Genomic DNA, 18,491 nt, shown 5'->3' on the forward strand with positions numbered 1-18,491 from the left:
CGCCAATCATAGGGGTATTTTCATATAAACGTGGACTCGCTTTTCATAGGTTGACTCGCGAATAGTAGTTCGTCCGGGACGCGTACGCACGGTGTGAGCCGGGGCGGCCTCCCTACCCAGCCAGTCTGGCATTGTTTACCAGTGAGTGAAGGTCCCCTCAAGTGCTCCTACGAAATATTTCATAATATTCCACTCATTTTAGTGCTTGCAAGTACTAAATAAGCTACCATGGCTCCAAAGAAAGCTCCTAGTGCCAAGCCTGTGGTAAAGAAGGTGAGAAATATGTACAGTGACAAAGTCTTGGGCCATTCTAGGGAAGTGTTAAAGAGACGCCAGAAACAGAGTTCTCTCCACAGTTACTTTGTGAGACAGGACTAGAGTGACTCTCAAGGTGGTCCTAGTGGCATTAAGAAACAGAAGAGAAGCAACCCCAGAGAAGCAATTGGTACCTGAGGTGTTGCTGGAAGGGGATTCCCCTTCCAAACTGTAAACAATCCAATCTCTCTCTTCCTCCAGTCTCCCATACACTAAGAAGAATCTCCAATAAAGGTAAGTGTTATGCTGTTAATGTTTCATTTATCATTTCCCATTGTATTGCTTATGTACAACATGTATATTTCATATAAAAAAATTGTCTGTTTTAATACTTCTGGGTGTCAGGAACGGATTAATTGTATTTACATTATTTCTTATGGGGAAAATTGATTCGCAAATCATAAATTTCGTTTGTAGTAGCTCCTCCAGGAACGGATTAATTACGAAAAACGAGGGACCACTGTACTCATAAATTCTAGTGGCTTCAAATCAAGCAGGAGAAAGTTGGTAGGCCCACATGTGAGAGAATGGGTCTGTGTGGTCAGTGTGCACCATATAAAAAAAATCCTGGAGCATGCAGTGCGCAATGAGAAAAAAAAAACTCCGACCGTTTTTTTTTAATTAAAATGCCGACTTTGTGGTCTATTTTCGTATAGTATTTATGGTTTTATTCTCGTTTTCTTGGTCTCATTTGATAGAATGGAACACATATTATAGAAATAGAGGTAATTTTGATTGATTTTATTATAAAAAGAACCTGGAAATGGAACTCAAAGTAGGGGAAATGTTTGATTTTTGCCGATGTTCAAAAGTAAACAACTGATGTCATTGTCCAATAAATGTCCAACTAGCCATTCTAATATACAGTCATGAATGGGTTGATGTTATTTATACAATTATTACAGTATTGCAGTAGTCTGCAGGAGGTCACCGTCCAGCCGCCGTGGAGAGAAGATGTCGTCATTCCTGCTCTTCAGTTATCCTGAGTAATTTGAGATCAGAGCAACTCTGAACACTGTTACTCGAGATTTTTCTTGGGTTATCCTGAGCTGTTCTCGACCAGAGCTGAGAGGAAACTTGCTTGCAGTCACTTCGAGCCCCATCCCATCAAGAGGGTAAGGCGGCGACTTGCTTGCTTGTTCACCCCTCTCTTCCCCATCCCCCCATCCTTCCCCATCCTCCCCTCACCCAAACATCTACACTGGCCCACACACTAACACGCTACTTACATTGCTAACCTTCTGACTTTCCTATCTTCTTCTTTTTCGGCAACTTTGCCTTTGGCGAGTTAACACAAGGCATTTTGACCATCCGGTAGCCCGTGTGGTTTTTTAAAATCCAGCCAATCTTTGCCTTGGGCCCTTTCCCCCTCACCACTCGAGGGTAGGCTATATTAGGGGCTGACCTTCATAAGTCAGCTGAAATAGGATGTCAAGACTAACACTAAGGAAAGACCCTTTTTGTTAAAGCAACTTATGTGCCAGATGTACCTTCCTGGACATCATGGCATGAATAAGAGTAAGATTACGTGTTGATGACAACCAAAAGTCGAAGAAAGAATTCTGTTTGAATTCAACTGTTGCTCCAGTGGATGCTTTTCAAACCCACGCTGAGGTAGTACTTCTCTCTTCTGAAGAAGAGTTACTTCAACTGCTCAAGCAAGATGTTCTAGACAAAATGAAGACTTTTGGTATCCACCCAATTGCACCTGAAAGCTATCAAGCCCGGCGAACTGTGTTTGTTGCCAGAATTAACAGCTTCATGAGAGAGAGCTCAGTGCAGGAAATTGTTGATGACTTTAATACTGAGAATTCTGAATTAAAGGCTGTCCAAGCATGTAAATTCTCTAAACCTGGCAACAACCAGGTAACATTAAAGTTAATACTTGAGACACCTGAAGCAGCCAAACTAGTGTGTCAAAATGGCTTCAAATGTTTTGGCACCAGATGTACACCTGACCAGATCTCTCTTGAGCGGTGTGTCAGTGTTACACAATGTTACGCATTTGGTCATACCACCAACAAATGCAGTACCCAAGCACTGATTTGCAGTATCTGCTCTGGTCAACATTCTTTTAAAGATTGTAATAACAAAACTAAGCCCAAGTGTGTCCTCTGCAATGGAAAACATCATGCTGTTTCTGCTATCTGTCCTGAGAGGAAAAAGGAAATGCAGAAAGTTCTAGAAGCTAAGAAACTATCCAATTCTAAGAAGACCACTTCCCAGGCACCTCCAACAATGTCCCAGACTTCCTTTCCAGCTTTGCCTGGATCTAATGGGACTCCTCAGGTCTCTGCCACTGGTTCCAATGTTTGGAATTCTGCCCCTCTTGGAGTGCCCCAATCTAACCCTCACCTACAACATACACAAATACAACAACAAGGTTCAGCCTCACCTCCCATGTCTCAGGTATCCTCAGCTGGGGATATGACGAGAGCGCAACTAATGTATATGATGGCCAAAGACATAGCAGGTGGTGACATTCAACTCTGCTCTAAGATTTTAAATTATTTGTTAATGGCTAATGGGATCACTCCCATTACTATTCCAGATAATGTTAAGGTTATTATGGCCCAGCCTTCTCAAAACAAGAAGTATGTGCCCTACTGTACTTCTACAAATAAGCCTAATTCATCCCTTGTTCAGGGATCACCCGCCTCGCATACCCAGGTTGTCAACTCCCCTCAACCCGATGAGTCAATACCTGACCCTAACGATGCCCCAGAGATTGGTGCTTACTTTTCCACTATTGCAGCTAATCCTGTTGAACAGGAACTTTTCCAGGGTAATTCACCTGGCCTACCAAATTTTCCCTTTCGAGCCTCCACAGTCTCCCATTAACTCTCACGAGCCTCTGCTTCCTGAAACTGGGAATATCACACCTCAGTTTTCTGATGATGACTCTAATGATTCTGTTAATATTACCAATTCTAGTGAGGATGGTGACACTTTTAATACACAAGCAACTACTCAGAATTTCCCTCCTCCCCTTGACGAGTCCAGCAGGGATAGTGTGGATACCAAACATGACATTACATGCAGACGTTCAGACCACAGTACACGAGTGAAGTGCAAGAAATAATGGGGATTACAATTTTCCAACTTAATGTTCAACATTTCTTTAATAACCGTTACCTCCTTGAAGTTGAACTACATAATTACAATCCTGATGTTATACTCTTGAATGAGACAGCTGCGAGAGTTGATCAACATATTAAAGTACGTGGTTACTCTACTGTGGAGAAATCGAGAGGACCCTATAGTGGCGTAGCAATCTTAGTTAAATTAGGCTATGCATTTAAAAATATTCATGTTGATGAAGATAACATTCTTGCAATAGAAATGACAATGTCTCATGGCCAACTAGTGATAGGAACTGGATATTTTTTCCCAAGACAACAATATATAGAGTCAATTCCTCTACATAGGATATTAAGCAGAAATATTCCAACAATTCTAGCGGGAGATTTTAATGCTCATCACCCTGCCCTCTTTAGCTGTGAAGCTGGTAATCCACTGGGTGACTTGAAAGGAAAACAACTATTTAATATCATGACAGCCAGAAACTTGTCATTTCAAGGCCCATTCTTTAAATCATATATTGGTCCTCATCCAGGGACATCAGATATAGTCCTGACAAACAGAGACTGTGACCTCTTTCATTGTCGTATCTCACCTGGTGGAAACGTAGGATCTGACCATATCCCTGTTATAATACAACTACAAACTTCTCCATTTAGAATACCTGTACCTTCTAAACCCAATCTCAACACCCTAGGATTTGATCCCTTCAGGGCATATCTGGGTGAAGATGAAATTGTGTCGTTGGAAAATCTACCTTCCACTGCAATTGATAATGTGATCAGGTCCCTTCACAATCGAATAATTGATGCTACTAATGCAACTTGCCAATTAGCTTCCACCAAGATCTACCAACAGTATAAACCTATGAGGGAAATTAGAGACAGTATGAGAAATAATCAAACAGAATGCCGAAGGCATCTTCAGACGCGGCAACCACCAGTAGCTACATTGTATAGATTGAGGCAAGAATTAATTAACATGATTAGTCATCACAAATGTGACATGGAAATTGCTAGTTCTAAAAGCTAATCAGTGCAGACGAAAACCTGAAAAATTTTGGAGTAAGATTCGGCAACTTTTAGGTGCAAAGCACAAGGCTCCTACCTACCTAATTCATACCTTCACTGATGATGATGATGATGATGATGAGGTTGATATTAAACTTGATGATCCACAGGAGAAAATTCTCTTCCACAATAACAGTTGTCGATTTAATAATAATCACTATCAGTTGGTCAATGAATGGAGAGATGAGAACTTAGCTGATCTACAACCACTACCTTCCATCGATACATCAACTCTTGAAGACGCCCACCCGCTTACTAGACCTATCACACTACTTGAGATGAGTCAGGTTGTTGGAAGAATGCGAAATAGAGCCCCTGGTCTCTCTGGAATAACAATGAAACAAATAAAGTTCCTACCCAGAAATTGTAAACAGTCTTTGGTTAATATCTTGAATACCATCTTGGCCTCCGGACATTTTTCAGTGGTTTTTAAGACTGCTAGGATGATCTTTCTGGCTAAACCCATTAAAGACATCCATCAACCAGGGAATTATAGACCTATATCTTTACTTGAAGTCACTGGGAAAGTTCTTGAGAAGATCATTTCCAACAGGCTGAACTACTATATGGAGTATAATCACCTTTATACTGAAAAACAGTTTGCCTTTAGGACACATAGAGGTGCCCATCATGCAATAAATATTATTTATGATACTGTAGCGAGTCTGAAACTTCAGGGCAATCTTGCCCTAATTGCCACCAGAGATGTTCATAAAGCTTTTGATAGCTTATGGCATGATGATCTTATATATAAACTTATTGACCTACCAGACCATAACTGGACATTTCTCAGATGTATATATAGCTTCCTAACTCAAAGAAAAGCCATTCCTACCTTTCATGGCAGGTCAACGGAGCCTTTTATATCGACAGCTGGTGTCCCACAAGGTTTTTGTCTTAGTCCAATTCTATTCAATATTTATGTGAATGATCTTCCTCAACCAGAGTTTAATGATACAGTTATAATGCAGTTTGCAGATGATGTCATCCATGTTGTCTCATCAACTCCTGTAACAGGAAAATACAAGTATGAAAGAGTCATAGAAAAAATGAATATTGAACTTCGTCAAACATCCAATTGGGAAAAGAAATGGAGAATTACGACCAACCCTGACAGTCCTGGTTAGCATGACAGGATGTTTTGCATCAACCATTGAAGATAAGGGGGGTATCTCCATCAGAGGAACACCTGTAGCCATTAGAAATTCTAACAAGATCTTGGGATATGAAATAGACAGGCTGCTCCACTCAACATCTCACGTCAATAAAAAGATCAACATAGCCAAAGCCGGTCTTAGCATCCTCTTTAGATTTAATCAAGCCCCTACATATGTCAAAAAACATCTGTATAAAATGATGATGAGACCAACACTCGAATACCCATGTGTCCCAATGTCGTTAACAACAAAGACCAACATGCTAAAGTTGCAACGGGTCCAGAATAGAGCTCTCCACTTCACTACGGGTACCAGGAGGAGAGACAGAGTCAAAATGGCAGATTTACACATACAACAGGATATTACTGCCTTAAATGTACGCCTTGATACGCTGAAGAAGAAACAACTCTATGCAATGCAAGAACTCTACATGCCAGATAGAGAACATCCTCTCCAAGTTGAAAATACCACTGATTATATCATCAATACTCCTCCTCACAGGACCCAAAGAATGACTCTCCCACAGAGGGTGCGTCGCTTCATCCATAACGACGATTACCATCGACCAATGATCTTGAGCAACCTCCTTGCAGATGAAGATGATTGGGTAACACCAGAACCCTTCTGTGTCTACTAAGAAAATCATTGCCCCCAGTTAGGGAGATATCTTGTATAACAGTTCTACTGTTAAAATTATGCTATATTTACCATGGAGGGACACCACCTTGAAAGAAGCTAACGTGTCTAGTAATTCTTTACGAACTGTCCAGACAATTACCGCCTTGATTGTCGTTTAAATATTTGTTGTGCAATCGCAAAAAAAAAAAAAAAAAAAGGCAATTGCAACTTGTAGTATATTTACTACCAATTCAGAGTCATGTACCTATATATGTGTTATATCTATGTGACTGCTGGGTTAGTATTATACCCCTTAAAGAATATTCTATTATTCCACATACACTTTTTAAATTGCACCAGAGTGGTTGGGCCACTTACCTTTTATATCCTACCTCACTCTCCCCTCCCACCCTTTTCCAATATTTCTATCCTTACCCATCTTACCAAAGACTCTGGTCATAAGAAGAAGTAGTCTGCATAACAGTAAATCTTCTATTTTTTGTTTGAATAAAAATTCAAAATAGAAAGCAAGAGTAATATCAGAGGGGCCTGGAGATGTGACTGATGAACAAAGAAAATGCTATTTTAGAGCCAGGAATGTCTGCATTGTTCATTCTGGACCTTATTTTGAAATTGTCATATTTTTTTAATTTTCGTGAAATTGGCCAAATTGCAAATTTCTGACCACGTATTGGGTAGTTGAAATCGGTAAATGGGCAGTTTCTTGTACTCAATCAATAGAAAAAATGGAGTTCTAAAGAAGTAGCTATGAATTTGGTCGACTGGAACAATGGAATTAAATATCGCCGAGGTCGCTAACTTCGCGAGAGCGTAATTCCGTCAGTTTTCCAGCAAATTTTATGTTTTTGGTGTCATTACAATTGGGAAAAGATTCTCTATCATTTCATAAGAAAAAATATTTTTTTTTTTTTTTTTAAATTTTGCGACACCAGGAGACACTTCAGGATTGGGGGTTGCGACAGTCAAAGGGTTAAAGGAACGGGAGGTACAGACCTCTGTAGACAGATTTGTTGTGCGACAGAGGTCCAGTGACTCTTAAGCTGGTCCTAGTGGCATTAAAAGAAGAAGGGAAGTAACCCCGGAAAAGGACTTGATACCTCAAGTCTTAATGGAAGGGGATTCCCCTTCTAAACATTAACAACTTCCACAATCTCCCCTCCTCCCATCCCATCAATCATCATCAGATCTTCAATAAAGGTAAGTATCAGTTAGTGTGTATTAAAATTAATATTTCATGTGGTAAAATTTTTTTTTTTCATACTTTGGGGTATCTTGCACGGATTAATTTGATTTCCATTATTTCTTATGGGGAAAATTAATTCAGCTAACGATAATTTCAGCTAACGATGAGCTTTCAGGAACGGATTAATATCGTTAGCTGAGGGTCCACTGTACTTCCTTTTACCCATAATCAAACATGTATAGCCCTAAAACCAAAGGGAACACTGGACAAAAGATGGGGCAGATGAGAGGCAAAAGTGCAACACTTCCTTTCACCATGCAAGCCATGTGAGCACTGTGGAATCACTGTGGAGTGTAGCGGCAGGCCACGACGTCATGATGACGGCTGCTACCCGGCATAATGCACTGACGAAAAAAGACCCCCGTCTGTATGGTAGGCCTTTGATTTTCGTCACGGCATTATGCCGGGGCGCTCACCCTTCATAATTCCGGGACTAGCACTGTAATTATCAGAGTATACTATATAAAACATGAAATAACTTGAAAGCACCTGAAATTTTGGAAAGTTTCCAGACATAATGGACAGACACGGTGCTCACGGAGCTCATGGAGAATGTAAACAAACCAGGTGGGGCGCGGTGGCTACATTAGAAAGTCAGATGGTGGGGGAGCTGTATAGCGAGTTTTGGTCATGATTTGAAATGTCTGTATGTATTAGCAGAACACTGTAAAGTTTCAGTTATCCACTGTTTACTTTGGCCCCAAAAATAACTCTTAATTTTGCTTAATAATGGCCCAAAAAGTGCAGAAGTAGAGAAGCTGACAGTTTTTCAGAGCCTAAGAGGAACTGTGAAATGCTTCCCATCAGTGAAAAAGTGTTAATTCTAGACTTATTTTGTATAATTTATCATTTAAACTTTATCATCGGTATGTATGTAAAGGAAAAATGACATATATAGGGTTCGCTACTATTCACAGTTTCGGGTACCCACAGTAGGTCTTGGAGCGTATCCCCCACAGATGGGGGGACTACTGTATCGATTTTAATTAATTGTTGACTAATTCTTGTTGTGCTGTGTGTTACTGTTACCATCACTGATGTATGTATTTGACTGCAGGTCATTCATCTATCCACTGGTGATGAAGAGCCAGAGGCCGGTTCCTTTTCTTACTTTTTTTTGTGCATTTTTAACCTGCTCTTATAATGGAATTCTTCATGGGCTCTATTTTGTCAATTTTTGCCACTACAAAAATGAAGAATGGATGTATAGTCCAACATTTTACATAGGTAAGGGCAGCTAATTTCTAATTTGGAAGTATTTTTTTTAACCCTTAAACGGTCCAAACGTATTTTTTCAACATTTGAAAGTATGTAAAAAAATGTACATCTTTTTTTTTTTACATTTGAAAAAGTGTAAAAATAACTTTTACCTACTTTTTTTTTGTTATATTTGAAAATATGTAAAAAAACATAGATCTACTTTTGGAGCACTACGGATTTGAACGTCAATCTATTTGGACCGTTTAAGGGTTAAACTAAAAAATAATCATAATGAATGTCCAGCATGAGGACAGAAAATATAGCTAGATCAATAAAGATAGCCAGTTCTGAGAATAAAGATAGCTAATTTTGAGAAATTCTGAGAAAAAAGACAGCTAATTGTAAAAATAAAGGTAGCTAATTCTGGGGAGCATGTGTGGTGTTTAAGTGATAAATTTGGTAAGATATAATTATCATTATAGGTAATAGGTTGGTAGACAGCAACTGCCCAGGGAGGTACTACCGTCCTGCTAAGTGAGTGTAAAACGGAAACCTGTAATTGTTTTACAAGACGGTAGGATTGCTGGTGTCTTTTTTTCTGTCTGATAAACATGCACGATTTCAGGTACGTCTTGCTACTTCTTCTTACACTTAGGTCATACTACACATACATGTACAAGCATATACGTATATACACACCCCTCTGGGTTTTCTTCTATTTTCTTTCTAGTTCTTGTTCTTGTTTACTTCCTCTTTTCTCCATGGGGAAGTGGAACAGAATTCTTCCTCTGTAAGCCATGTGTGTCGTAAGAGGCGACTAAAATGCCGGGAGCAAGGGGTTAGTAACCCCTTTTCCTGTATATATTACTAAATTTTAAAGGAGAAACTTTTGTTTTTCCTTTTGGGACACCCCACCTCAGTGGGATACGGCTGGTACGTTGAAAAAAAAAAAATTTATTATAATTATTAGTGTATTTCGTCTTTAACCCACCTACATGCGTGTCATAAGAGGCAACTAAAATGCCGGGAACAAGGCACTAGTTAACCCTTTTCTTGTATAAATTACTAGAAGCAATAAGATCACAGTAAACAGGTGATATCACAATATGCAGAACAACCACTGTGAAAATATAGTGAAATTCCAAGCGCTTTTGTGATTTCTTACATTATCCTTAAGAAATCATGAAAGCACTTGGATTTTCACTATTTTTTCACAGTGGTTATTCTGCAAATTACTGAATGTAAAAAGAGAAACTTTTCTTTTTCTTTTTAGGTCACCCTGCCTTGGTGGGCAATGGATGGTTCATTTGAAAAAAAAATCTCATATTAATGGATTTTTAGTTTTTAAATAACTAGTTAAATTGTAAAAATTTATTGTCTATGCAGTATAGCCTTCATGAGTTTTGTGTTTCCCTTCATTGTAGTACAGCCTCTCCTCACTTAATGACAGGGTTCCGTTCCTGAGAGTAGGTCAGTAAGTGAATTGGTCATTAAGCAAGGAGCATGCTATACTGGTAGGGGGTTTGTGTCAACCATCTTTAAATATTACACCCTGTCCTCACTTGACGACGGAGTTCTGTTTCTAAGACCACGTCGGTAAATGAATTCATCGCCATTTATAACATTTCTGGTATATTTTTAACCCTTTAAGGGTCCGTCCCTTAGTTCTACGGCTTTGAAACCTGGGTCCAAGCTGTAGTTCTCCCCCATGAGCTCAGCTCACTCAGATAAGCTGTGAGTGGTAAATTTGGGCCTAGATATGAGAGAATTCTTCTGTGTGGTAAATGTAACATTAGTAGCATTTTATTGTGGCAACAAATGTTGCCACAATTAAATGTCACATTAGTTGCACTTGTGTCGTTTTGCACAACATATTGTTGGTAATTCTACTAACATTATTACAAGACTTTTACTGCTTTCAGGATTTGCATTATTTCTTTATGGCATGAAGATCAACCTAGGGGCAGATTCAACTTTGAAAAATTTGAGAAGCGGAAACGAAACTGGCTACAAAATACCAACTGGTATGCATAACTGATCTTTTTATCAATGTTTTCATTACTGGCATTTTTAATAATAGTTGTAGCAGCTGATTATGTTATACTGTTCCCGCTACACTGTTCATGTTACTAGTGTTTAACTACTGATACCTCTACCTCATCCCTCACTTTCTATAACCCACTTGACAGTTCATGAATGCTGTACTTTTTTTTTAATATGCTGGCTGTCTCCTGCCGAGGCAGGGTGACCCAAAAAAGAAACACTTTCACCATCATTCACACTGTCACTGTCTCTCCAGAGGCACACAGATATACAAATAACCCACACATAAAAGAGAGAAGCTTACGACGACGTTTCGGTCCGACTTGGACCATTGACAAAGTCACACTAACCAGAGGTGGAGCAGGACGGCTATATATAGGCAGGAAGAGGTGGTGGTAGTAGTAGTAGTAGTAGTACGAGTTGTATATAATACCGACAAGATGAAATTAAGACACATGCACAACACCTGGGCATCACCATCATAGACGTTTCGCCATCCAGCCAGCCACTGGATGGCGAAACGTCCACAACAAAGACAACCAGACGCCGCACATGTGTCTTAATTTCATCAGTAGTTGTAGTAGTAGTAGAAGAAGAAGAGGTAGTAGTAGTGGTAGTGGTAGAAGTGGGAAATAAGGATGACGAGCCAGTCAAATACAAAGGAAGGGGAGCACTGCAAGAGAGCTAGATGCCCACAGAGGGAGAGCAAGCGCACAGAGGTGCATGAAAGGGGAAGTGGTGAAATAAATGAAGAAGGAACAGAAACACGAGACAGGAGAGAGAAAGACAACCCAGAGGAGAAAAGGAAAGAGGAAGAAGAAGAAAAAGAAAAAGAAAAAATGAGGATTCAGGTTAAGTCACGGGTGTTCTGAAGTTTGGAGCATTTTACAATGTAGTGGGAGAGGAAGGCATCTACAGAGATGAAGCCAGGGCTAAGGTTCATACAAGGAAAGTTGTGTATTAGAGAGGATTCAACTAGACGGCGACTGTTCGAGTTGGAAGTAGGGAAGACAGTTTTAGCAGAAGACCAGTCAATAGGATGGCTGTGATCTCTGACGTGACAGAAAAGAGCATTGTTAGTGTCAGCAAGCCTAACACTATTTTTGTGCTCCCTAAGTCTGTCAGAAAGAGATCGACCAGTTTCTCCGAAGTATTGAAGAGGACAGGAGGAGCAAGAAATAGAGTAGACACCAGGAACATCTGTAGAGGGAGGAGAGGTATGAACGAGATTAGTGCGAAGAGTGTTAGTCTGGCGGAAGGTAAGCCCTGGCTTCGTCTCTGTAGATGCCTTCCTCTCCCACTACATTGTAAAATGCTCCAAACTTCAGAACACCCGTGACTTAACCTGAATCCTCATTTCTTTCCTTTTCTCCTCTGGGTTGTCTTTCTCTCTCCTGTCTCGTGTTTCTGTTCCTTCTTCATTTATTTCACCACTTCCCCTTTCACGCACCTCTGTGCGCTTGCTCTCCCTCTGTGGGCATCTAGCTCTCTTGCAGTGCTCCCCTCCCTTTGTATTTGACTGGCTCGTCATCCTTATTTCCCACTTCTACCACTACCACTACCACTACCTCTTCTTCTTCTACTACTACTACAACTACTGATGAAATTAAGACACATGTGCGGCATCTGGTTGTCTTTGTTGTGGACGTTTCGCCATCCAGTGGCTGGCTGGATGGCGAAACGTCTATGATGGTGATGCCCGGGTGTTGTGCATGTGTCTTAATTTCATCTTGTCGGTATTATATACAACTCTTGTACTACTACTACTACTACCACCACCTATTCCTGCCTATATATAGCCGTCCTGCTCCACCTCTGGTTAGTGTGACTTTGTCAATGGTCCAAGTCGGACCGAAACGTCGTCGTAAGCTTCTCTCTTTTATGTGCGGGTTATTTGTGTATCGTTCCAGTCACGGTATTGTGCCTTTTTTGTTATTTATGCACACAGATATGACAGCTTAGATGTCGCACTAAACAGTAGATATCTCAAACCCCTTCCTTAACCTTTAAATTGTCCAAACATAGATCTGCATTTATGCGTGTAGCACTCCAACCTTGATTTTCTCCATTTGAAAGCATGTAAAAAAACGTAGATATACGTTTGGACAGTTTAAAGGTTAAAGTGTAGACATTGTATTTTCCACTTCCAGGACTCAATTCCAGCTAACCAGTTTTTCCCTGCAGCCCTTCACAAAATATTACTCTGCTCACACTCCAACAGCTGATATTGACCCCAATCTAAATCTTATATTGATTCAAATGTAGATATCATGAAACTTCAGGAGGATTTGACTTAATTCCTGGCCAGAAAAGTGGCAGATGCAGTTCACTGTAGATAAATGCAAGGTTCTGAAGCTCGGGAGTGTCCATAACCCAAGCACTTATCAGTTAAATAACGTTGGACATAGCCATACGGATTGTGAAAAAGGATTTAGGGGTTATGGTAAGCAGCAGCCTTAAACCAAGACAGCGGTGCCTAAACATATGTAATAAGGCAAACAGATTACTGGGATTTATATCAAGAAGTGTAAGCAACAGAAGTCCAGAGGTTATACTGCAACTTTATACATCATTAGTAAGGCCTCACCTGGATTAAGCAGCTCAGTTCTGGTCTCCATATTGCAGAATGGATATAAATTCGTTAGAAAACATTCAGTGAAGAATGACAAGATTAATTCATAGCATTAGAAATCTTTCTTATGAAGAAAGATCAAAGTCCCTTAAATTACATTCCCTTGTAAGACGAAGAATAAGGGAAGACACGATCAAAGTGTAAAAGTGGAAGATGGGTATTAACAAAGGGGATACAAATAAGGTCTTGAGGATATCTCTCCAAGAGAGAACCTGCAATAATGGTTTCAAATTAGATAAGTTTAGATTTAGAAAGGTTACAGTAAAATATTGGTTTGGAAATAGGGTAGTTGATGAATGAAATAGTCTGCCTAGTAGGGTTATTGAAGCTAGGACTTTGGGTAGTGTCAAATTTAGGTTGGATAAATACATGAGTGAGGGGTTGAATTTGAGTGGGACTTGCACATGAGTGAATAGAATTTTTTTTTTTTTTCAAACAAGTCGGCCGTCTCCCACCGAGGCAGGGTGACCCAAAAAGAAAGAAAATCCCCAAAAAGAAAATTCTTTCATCATTATTCAACTTTCACCTCACTCACACATAATCACTGTTTTTGCAGAGGTGCCCAGAATACAACAGTTTAGAAGTATATACGTATAAAAATACACAATATATCCCTCCAAACTGCCAGTATCCCAAACCCCTCCTTTAGAGTGCAGGCATTGTACTTTCCCATTTCCAGGACTCAAGTCCGGTTATATAAAATAACTGGTTTCCCTGAATCCCTTCACTAAATATTACCCTGCTCACACTCCTGTTTTAGGTGATTGGATGTTGTTGATCCCCATGCACAAATTCCATATGTAAGATAAGGGTATATGAGTGAATGGTACAGTGCCAGGAGAGCTGATTGTGGAACGTAGTACCTTTGATAGTATGCCTACAGTCTTAGAGATTTTCTTGGTGATTTGTTGTATGTGTGTCTGGAACTTAAGGCTAGTGTCAAGGTGGATACCTAGGAATTTTCCCTCTGTGAGTCTTGTGACTGATGATCCATATAGCGTCAGGTCCCAAATACCATTCGTCTCCATTCACTCCTGTTTAACATGCTCATGCACGCTTGCTTGAAGTCCAAACCCCTCTCTCACAACACCTCCTTTACCCCCTCCCTCCAACCTTTTCGAGGACGACCCCTACCCCGCCTTCCTTCCCCTACAGATTTATACGCTCTCCATGTCATTCTACTTTGATCCAGTCTCTCTAAATGACCAAACCACCTCAACAAACCCTCTTCAGCCCTCTGACTAATACTTTTATTAACTCCACACCTTCTCCTAATTTCCACACTCCGAATTTTCTGCATAATATTTACACCACACATTGCCCTTAAACAGGTCATCTCCACTGCCTCCAACCGCCTCCTCAATGCAGGATTTGCAACCCAAGCTTCGCACCCATATAAGAGTGTTGGTACTACTATACTTTCATACATTCCCTTCTTTGCCTCCATAGATAACATTTTTTGCCTCCACATATACCTCAATGCACCACTCACCTTTTTTTCTTCATCAATTCTATGATTAACCTCATCCTTCATAAATCCATCCGCTGACACGTCAACTCCCAAATATCTGAAAACATTCTCTTCTTCCATACTCCTCCTCCACAATTTGATATCCAATTTTTCTTTCTTTATTTATTTATTTATTTATTTTATGTCTTTGCAAACAGTACATTGAGATTTTATATTTACAATAGTGGGTTGAAATACAAAGAGAGCCTCTATTATGCCTAGGCATTATGGGCCAACTTAACATTATTGGCTTACAGTCTACTTAGCACTAAGGAGTATATCATAGTTGTATAGTAGGATAGTAATTATGAATGAATCAAAATTTGTATAATACAAAGATATATTTATATTTGAAAATACTTTTTGTGAAAACAATGATTCAATTTTATTCCTGTCAACAGTGGATAAAAGGTTCAAAGTGATGTTTCAGTTATATAACGATGTGGGATTACATAGGTGAGTATGTGTGTACTGAGTATTTGGTATTTAGTCTAGGGTGATAAGTGGCTTTTGAGAAGAGTCTTAAATTGATTTTCAGACGACTGGGTTACTTTAATATCTTCTGGTAATGAATTCCATATTTTAGGGCCCTTTATGTGCATAGAGTTTTTACACAGTGTGATATGGACACGAGGTATATCAAAAAGAGATCTGTGTCTTGTGTTGTGGTCATGTGTCCTGTTTAGGTTGGTGAGGAGAAGTTTGAGTGGGGGGTTTATATTTGCATGTATTGTTCTGTGTATGTAGTAGGCACATGAATAAGTATGGATGTTCTTAATGGTGAGCAGATTCAGACTTTTGAAAATTGGTGGAGTATGCTGGTGGGAGTGGGAATTTGTTATCATTCTTACTGCTGCCTTTTGCTGGGTTATTAGGGGTTTTAGGTGATTGGATGTTGTTGATCCCCATGCACAAATTCCATATATAAGATAAGGGTATATGAGTGAATGGTACAGTACCAGGAGAGCTGATTGTGGAACGTAGTACCTTATCTTTGATAGTATGCCTACAGTCTTGGAGATTTTCTTGGTGATTTGTTGTATGTGTGTCTGGAACTTAAGGCTACTGTCAAGGTGGATACCTAGGAATTTTCCCTCTGTGAGTCTTGTGACTGATGATCCATTTAGCGTTATGTTAATTGGAACTTTTGCAGCTTTGTTTCCAAACTGAATGAAATAGGTTTTATCAATGTTCAGGGTAAGTTTGTTAGTCATCATCCAGACAGATATTTTCTGTAATTCAGCATTCACTGTGTTTACTAGTATGACTGGGTTTGGGTGGGAAAAGACATATGTGGTGTCATCTGCAAATAATTTGGGTTTGAGTAGCTGTGATGCATTCGGTAGATCATTGATGTAGATGAGAAAGAGGAGTGGTCTAAGGATGTTTCCTTGTGGGACTCCTACTGTGATTGGTTGGGTGGAAGAGTTTGCATCATTTGCATACACATATTGAGTTCTGTTACTAAGGTATGATTTTAGGTAATTGAGGGAGTGGCCTCGGATACCATAGTGCATTAATTTGGAGTACAGCAGTTCATGGTCGACTGTATTGAAAGCCTTATCATCACCTTACTCTTTTCTGTGTTCACTTTCAACTTTGTACCTTTACACACACTCCCAAATTCGTCCACTAACCTTTGCAATTTTTCTTTAGAATCTCCCACAAGCACAGTATCATCAGCAAAAAGTAACTGTGTCACTTCCCATCAGAGCTTATTTCTTGGGTATCATTGAAAACTGGGTTGGGCAAATATCTTATTACTGGGATGGATTGTGATGGACCTGTCTAGTAGGTAGTAGGTTGGTAGACAGCAACCACCCAGGGAAGTACTACCGTCCTGCCAGATGACTGTGAAACAGAAACCTGTAACTGTTTTGCATGATGGTAGGATTGCTGGTGTCTTTTTCTGTCTCATAAACACGCTAGATAACAGGGACATCTTGCTACTCCAACTTACACTTTGGTCACACTTCGCAGACATGCACATGCATATATATACACATACATCTAGGTTTTTCTCCTTTTTCTACATAGCTCTTGTTCTTCTTTATTTCTTCTATTGTCCATGGGGAAGTGGAAAAGAATCTTTCCTCTGTAAGCCATGCGTGTCATATGAGGCGACTAAAAGCAATGGGCAATGGGCTAAAGGCAATGGGCTAGTAACCCCTTCTCCTGTAGACATTTACTAAAAAAAAGAAGAAGAAAAACTTTATAAAACTGGGATACTTGAATGTGCGTGGATGTAGTGCAGATGACAAGAAACAGATGATTGCTGATGTTATGAATGAAAAGAAGTTGGATGTCCTGGCTCTAAGCGAAACAAAGTTGAAGGGGGTAGGGGAGTTTTGGTGGGGGGAAATAAATGGGATTAAATCTGGAGTATCTGAGAGAGTTAGAGCAAAGGAAGGGGTAGTAGTAATGTTGAATGATCAGTTATGCAAGGAGAAAAGAGAATATGAATGTGTAAATGCAAGAATTATGTGGATTAAAGTAAGGGTTGGATGCGAGAAGTGGGTCATAATAAGCGTGTATACACCTGGAGAAGAGAGGAATGTAGAGGAGAGAGAGAGATTTTGGGAGATGTTAAGTGAATGTATAGGAGCCTTTGAACCAAGTGAGAGAGTAATTGTGGTAGGGGACCTGAATGCTAAAGTAGGAGAAACTTTTAGAGAGGGTGTGGTAGGTAAGTTTGGGGTGCCAGGTGTAAATGATAATGGGAGCCCTTTGATTGAACTTTGTATAGAAAGGGGTTTAGTTATAGGTAATACATATTTTAAGAAAAAGAGGATAAATAAGTATACAAGATATGATGTAGGGCGAAATGACAGTAGTTTGTTGGATTATGTATTGGTAGATAAAAGACTGTTGAGTAGACTTCAGGATGTACATGTTTATAGAGGGGCCACAGATATATCAGATCACTTTCTAGTTGTAGCTACACTGAGAGTAAAAGGTAGATGGGATACAAGGAGAATAGAAGCATCAGGGAAGAGAGAGGTGAAGGTTTATAAACTAAAAGAGGAGGCAGTTAGGGTAAGATATAAACAGCTATTGGAGGATAGATGGGCTAATGAGAGCATAGGCAATGGGGTCGAAAAGGTATGGGGTAGGTTTAAAAATGTAGTGTTAGAGTGTTCAGCAGAAGTTTGTGGTTACAGGAAAGTGGGTGCGGGAGGGAAGAGGAGCGATTGGTGGAATGATAATGTAAAGAGAGTAGTAAGGGAGAAAAAGTTAGCATATGAGAAGTTTTTACAAAGTAGAAGTGATGCAAGGAGGGAAGAGTATATGGAGAAAAAGAGAGAGGTTAAGAGAGTGGTGAAGCAATGTAAAAAGAGAGCAAATGAGAGAGTGGGTGAGATGTTATCAACAAATTTTGTTGAAAATAAGAAAAAGTTTTGGAGTGAGATTAACAAGTTAAGGAAGCCTAGAGAACAAATGGATTTGTCAGTTAAAAATAGGAGAGGAGAGTTATTAAATGGAGAGTTAGAGGTATTGGGAAGATGGAGGGAATATTTTGAGGAATTGTTAAATGTTGATGAAGATAGGGAAGCTGTGATTTCGTGTATAGGGCAAGGAGGAATAACATCTTGTAGGAGTG

General features: G+C 39.7%; 1 protein-coding gene across 1 annotated transcript in view; it reads left to right on the forward strand.

Moving 5' to 3' along the window:
• Positions 1-18,491, forward strand: part of LOC128687686 (3-oxo-5-alpha-steroid 4-dehydrogenase 1-like) — a 55,052-nt gene that overhangs the window by 25,260 nt on the left and 11,301 nt on the right. The window contains exons 2-3 of the mRNA XM_053775278.2: positions 8,563-8,732; positions 10,628-10,729. Of these exons, the coding sequence (XP_053631253.1) occupies positions 8,563-8,732; positions 10,628-10,729 (272 nt within the window). The remainder of the gene's footprint in view (positions 1-8,562; positions 8,733-10,627; positions 10,730-18,491) is intronic.

Source organism: Cherax quadricarinatus, chromosome 11, assembly GCF_038502225.1.
Source record: "Cherax quadricarinatus isolate ZL_2023a chromosome 11, ASM3850222v1, whole genome shotgun sequence".
NCBI lineage: Eukaryota > Metazoa > Arthropoda > Malacostraca > Decapoda > Parastacidae > Cherax > Cherax quadricarinatus.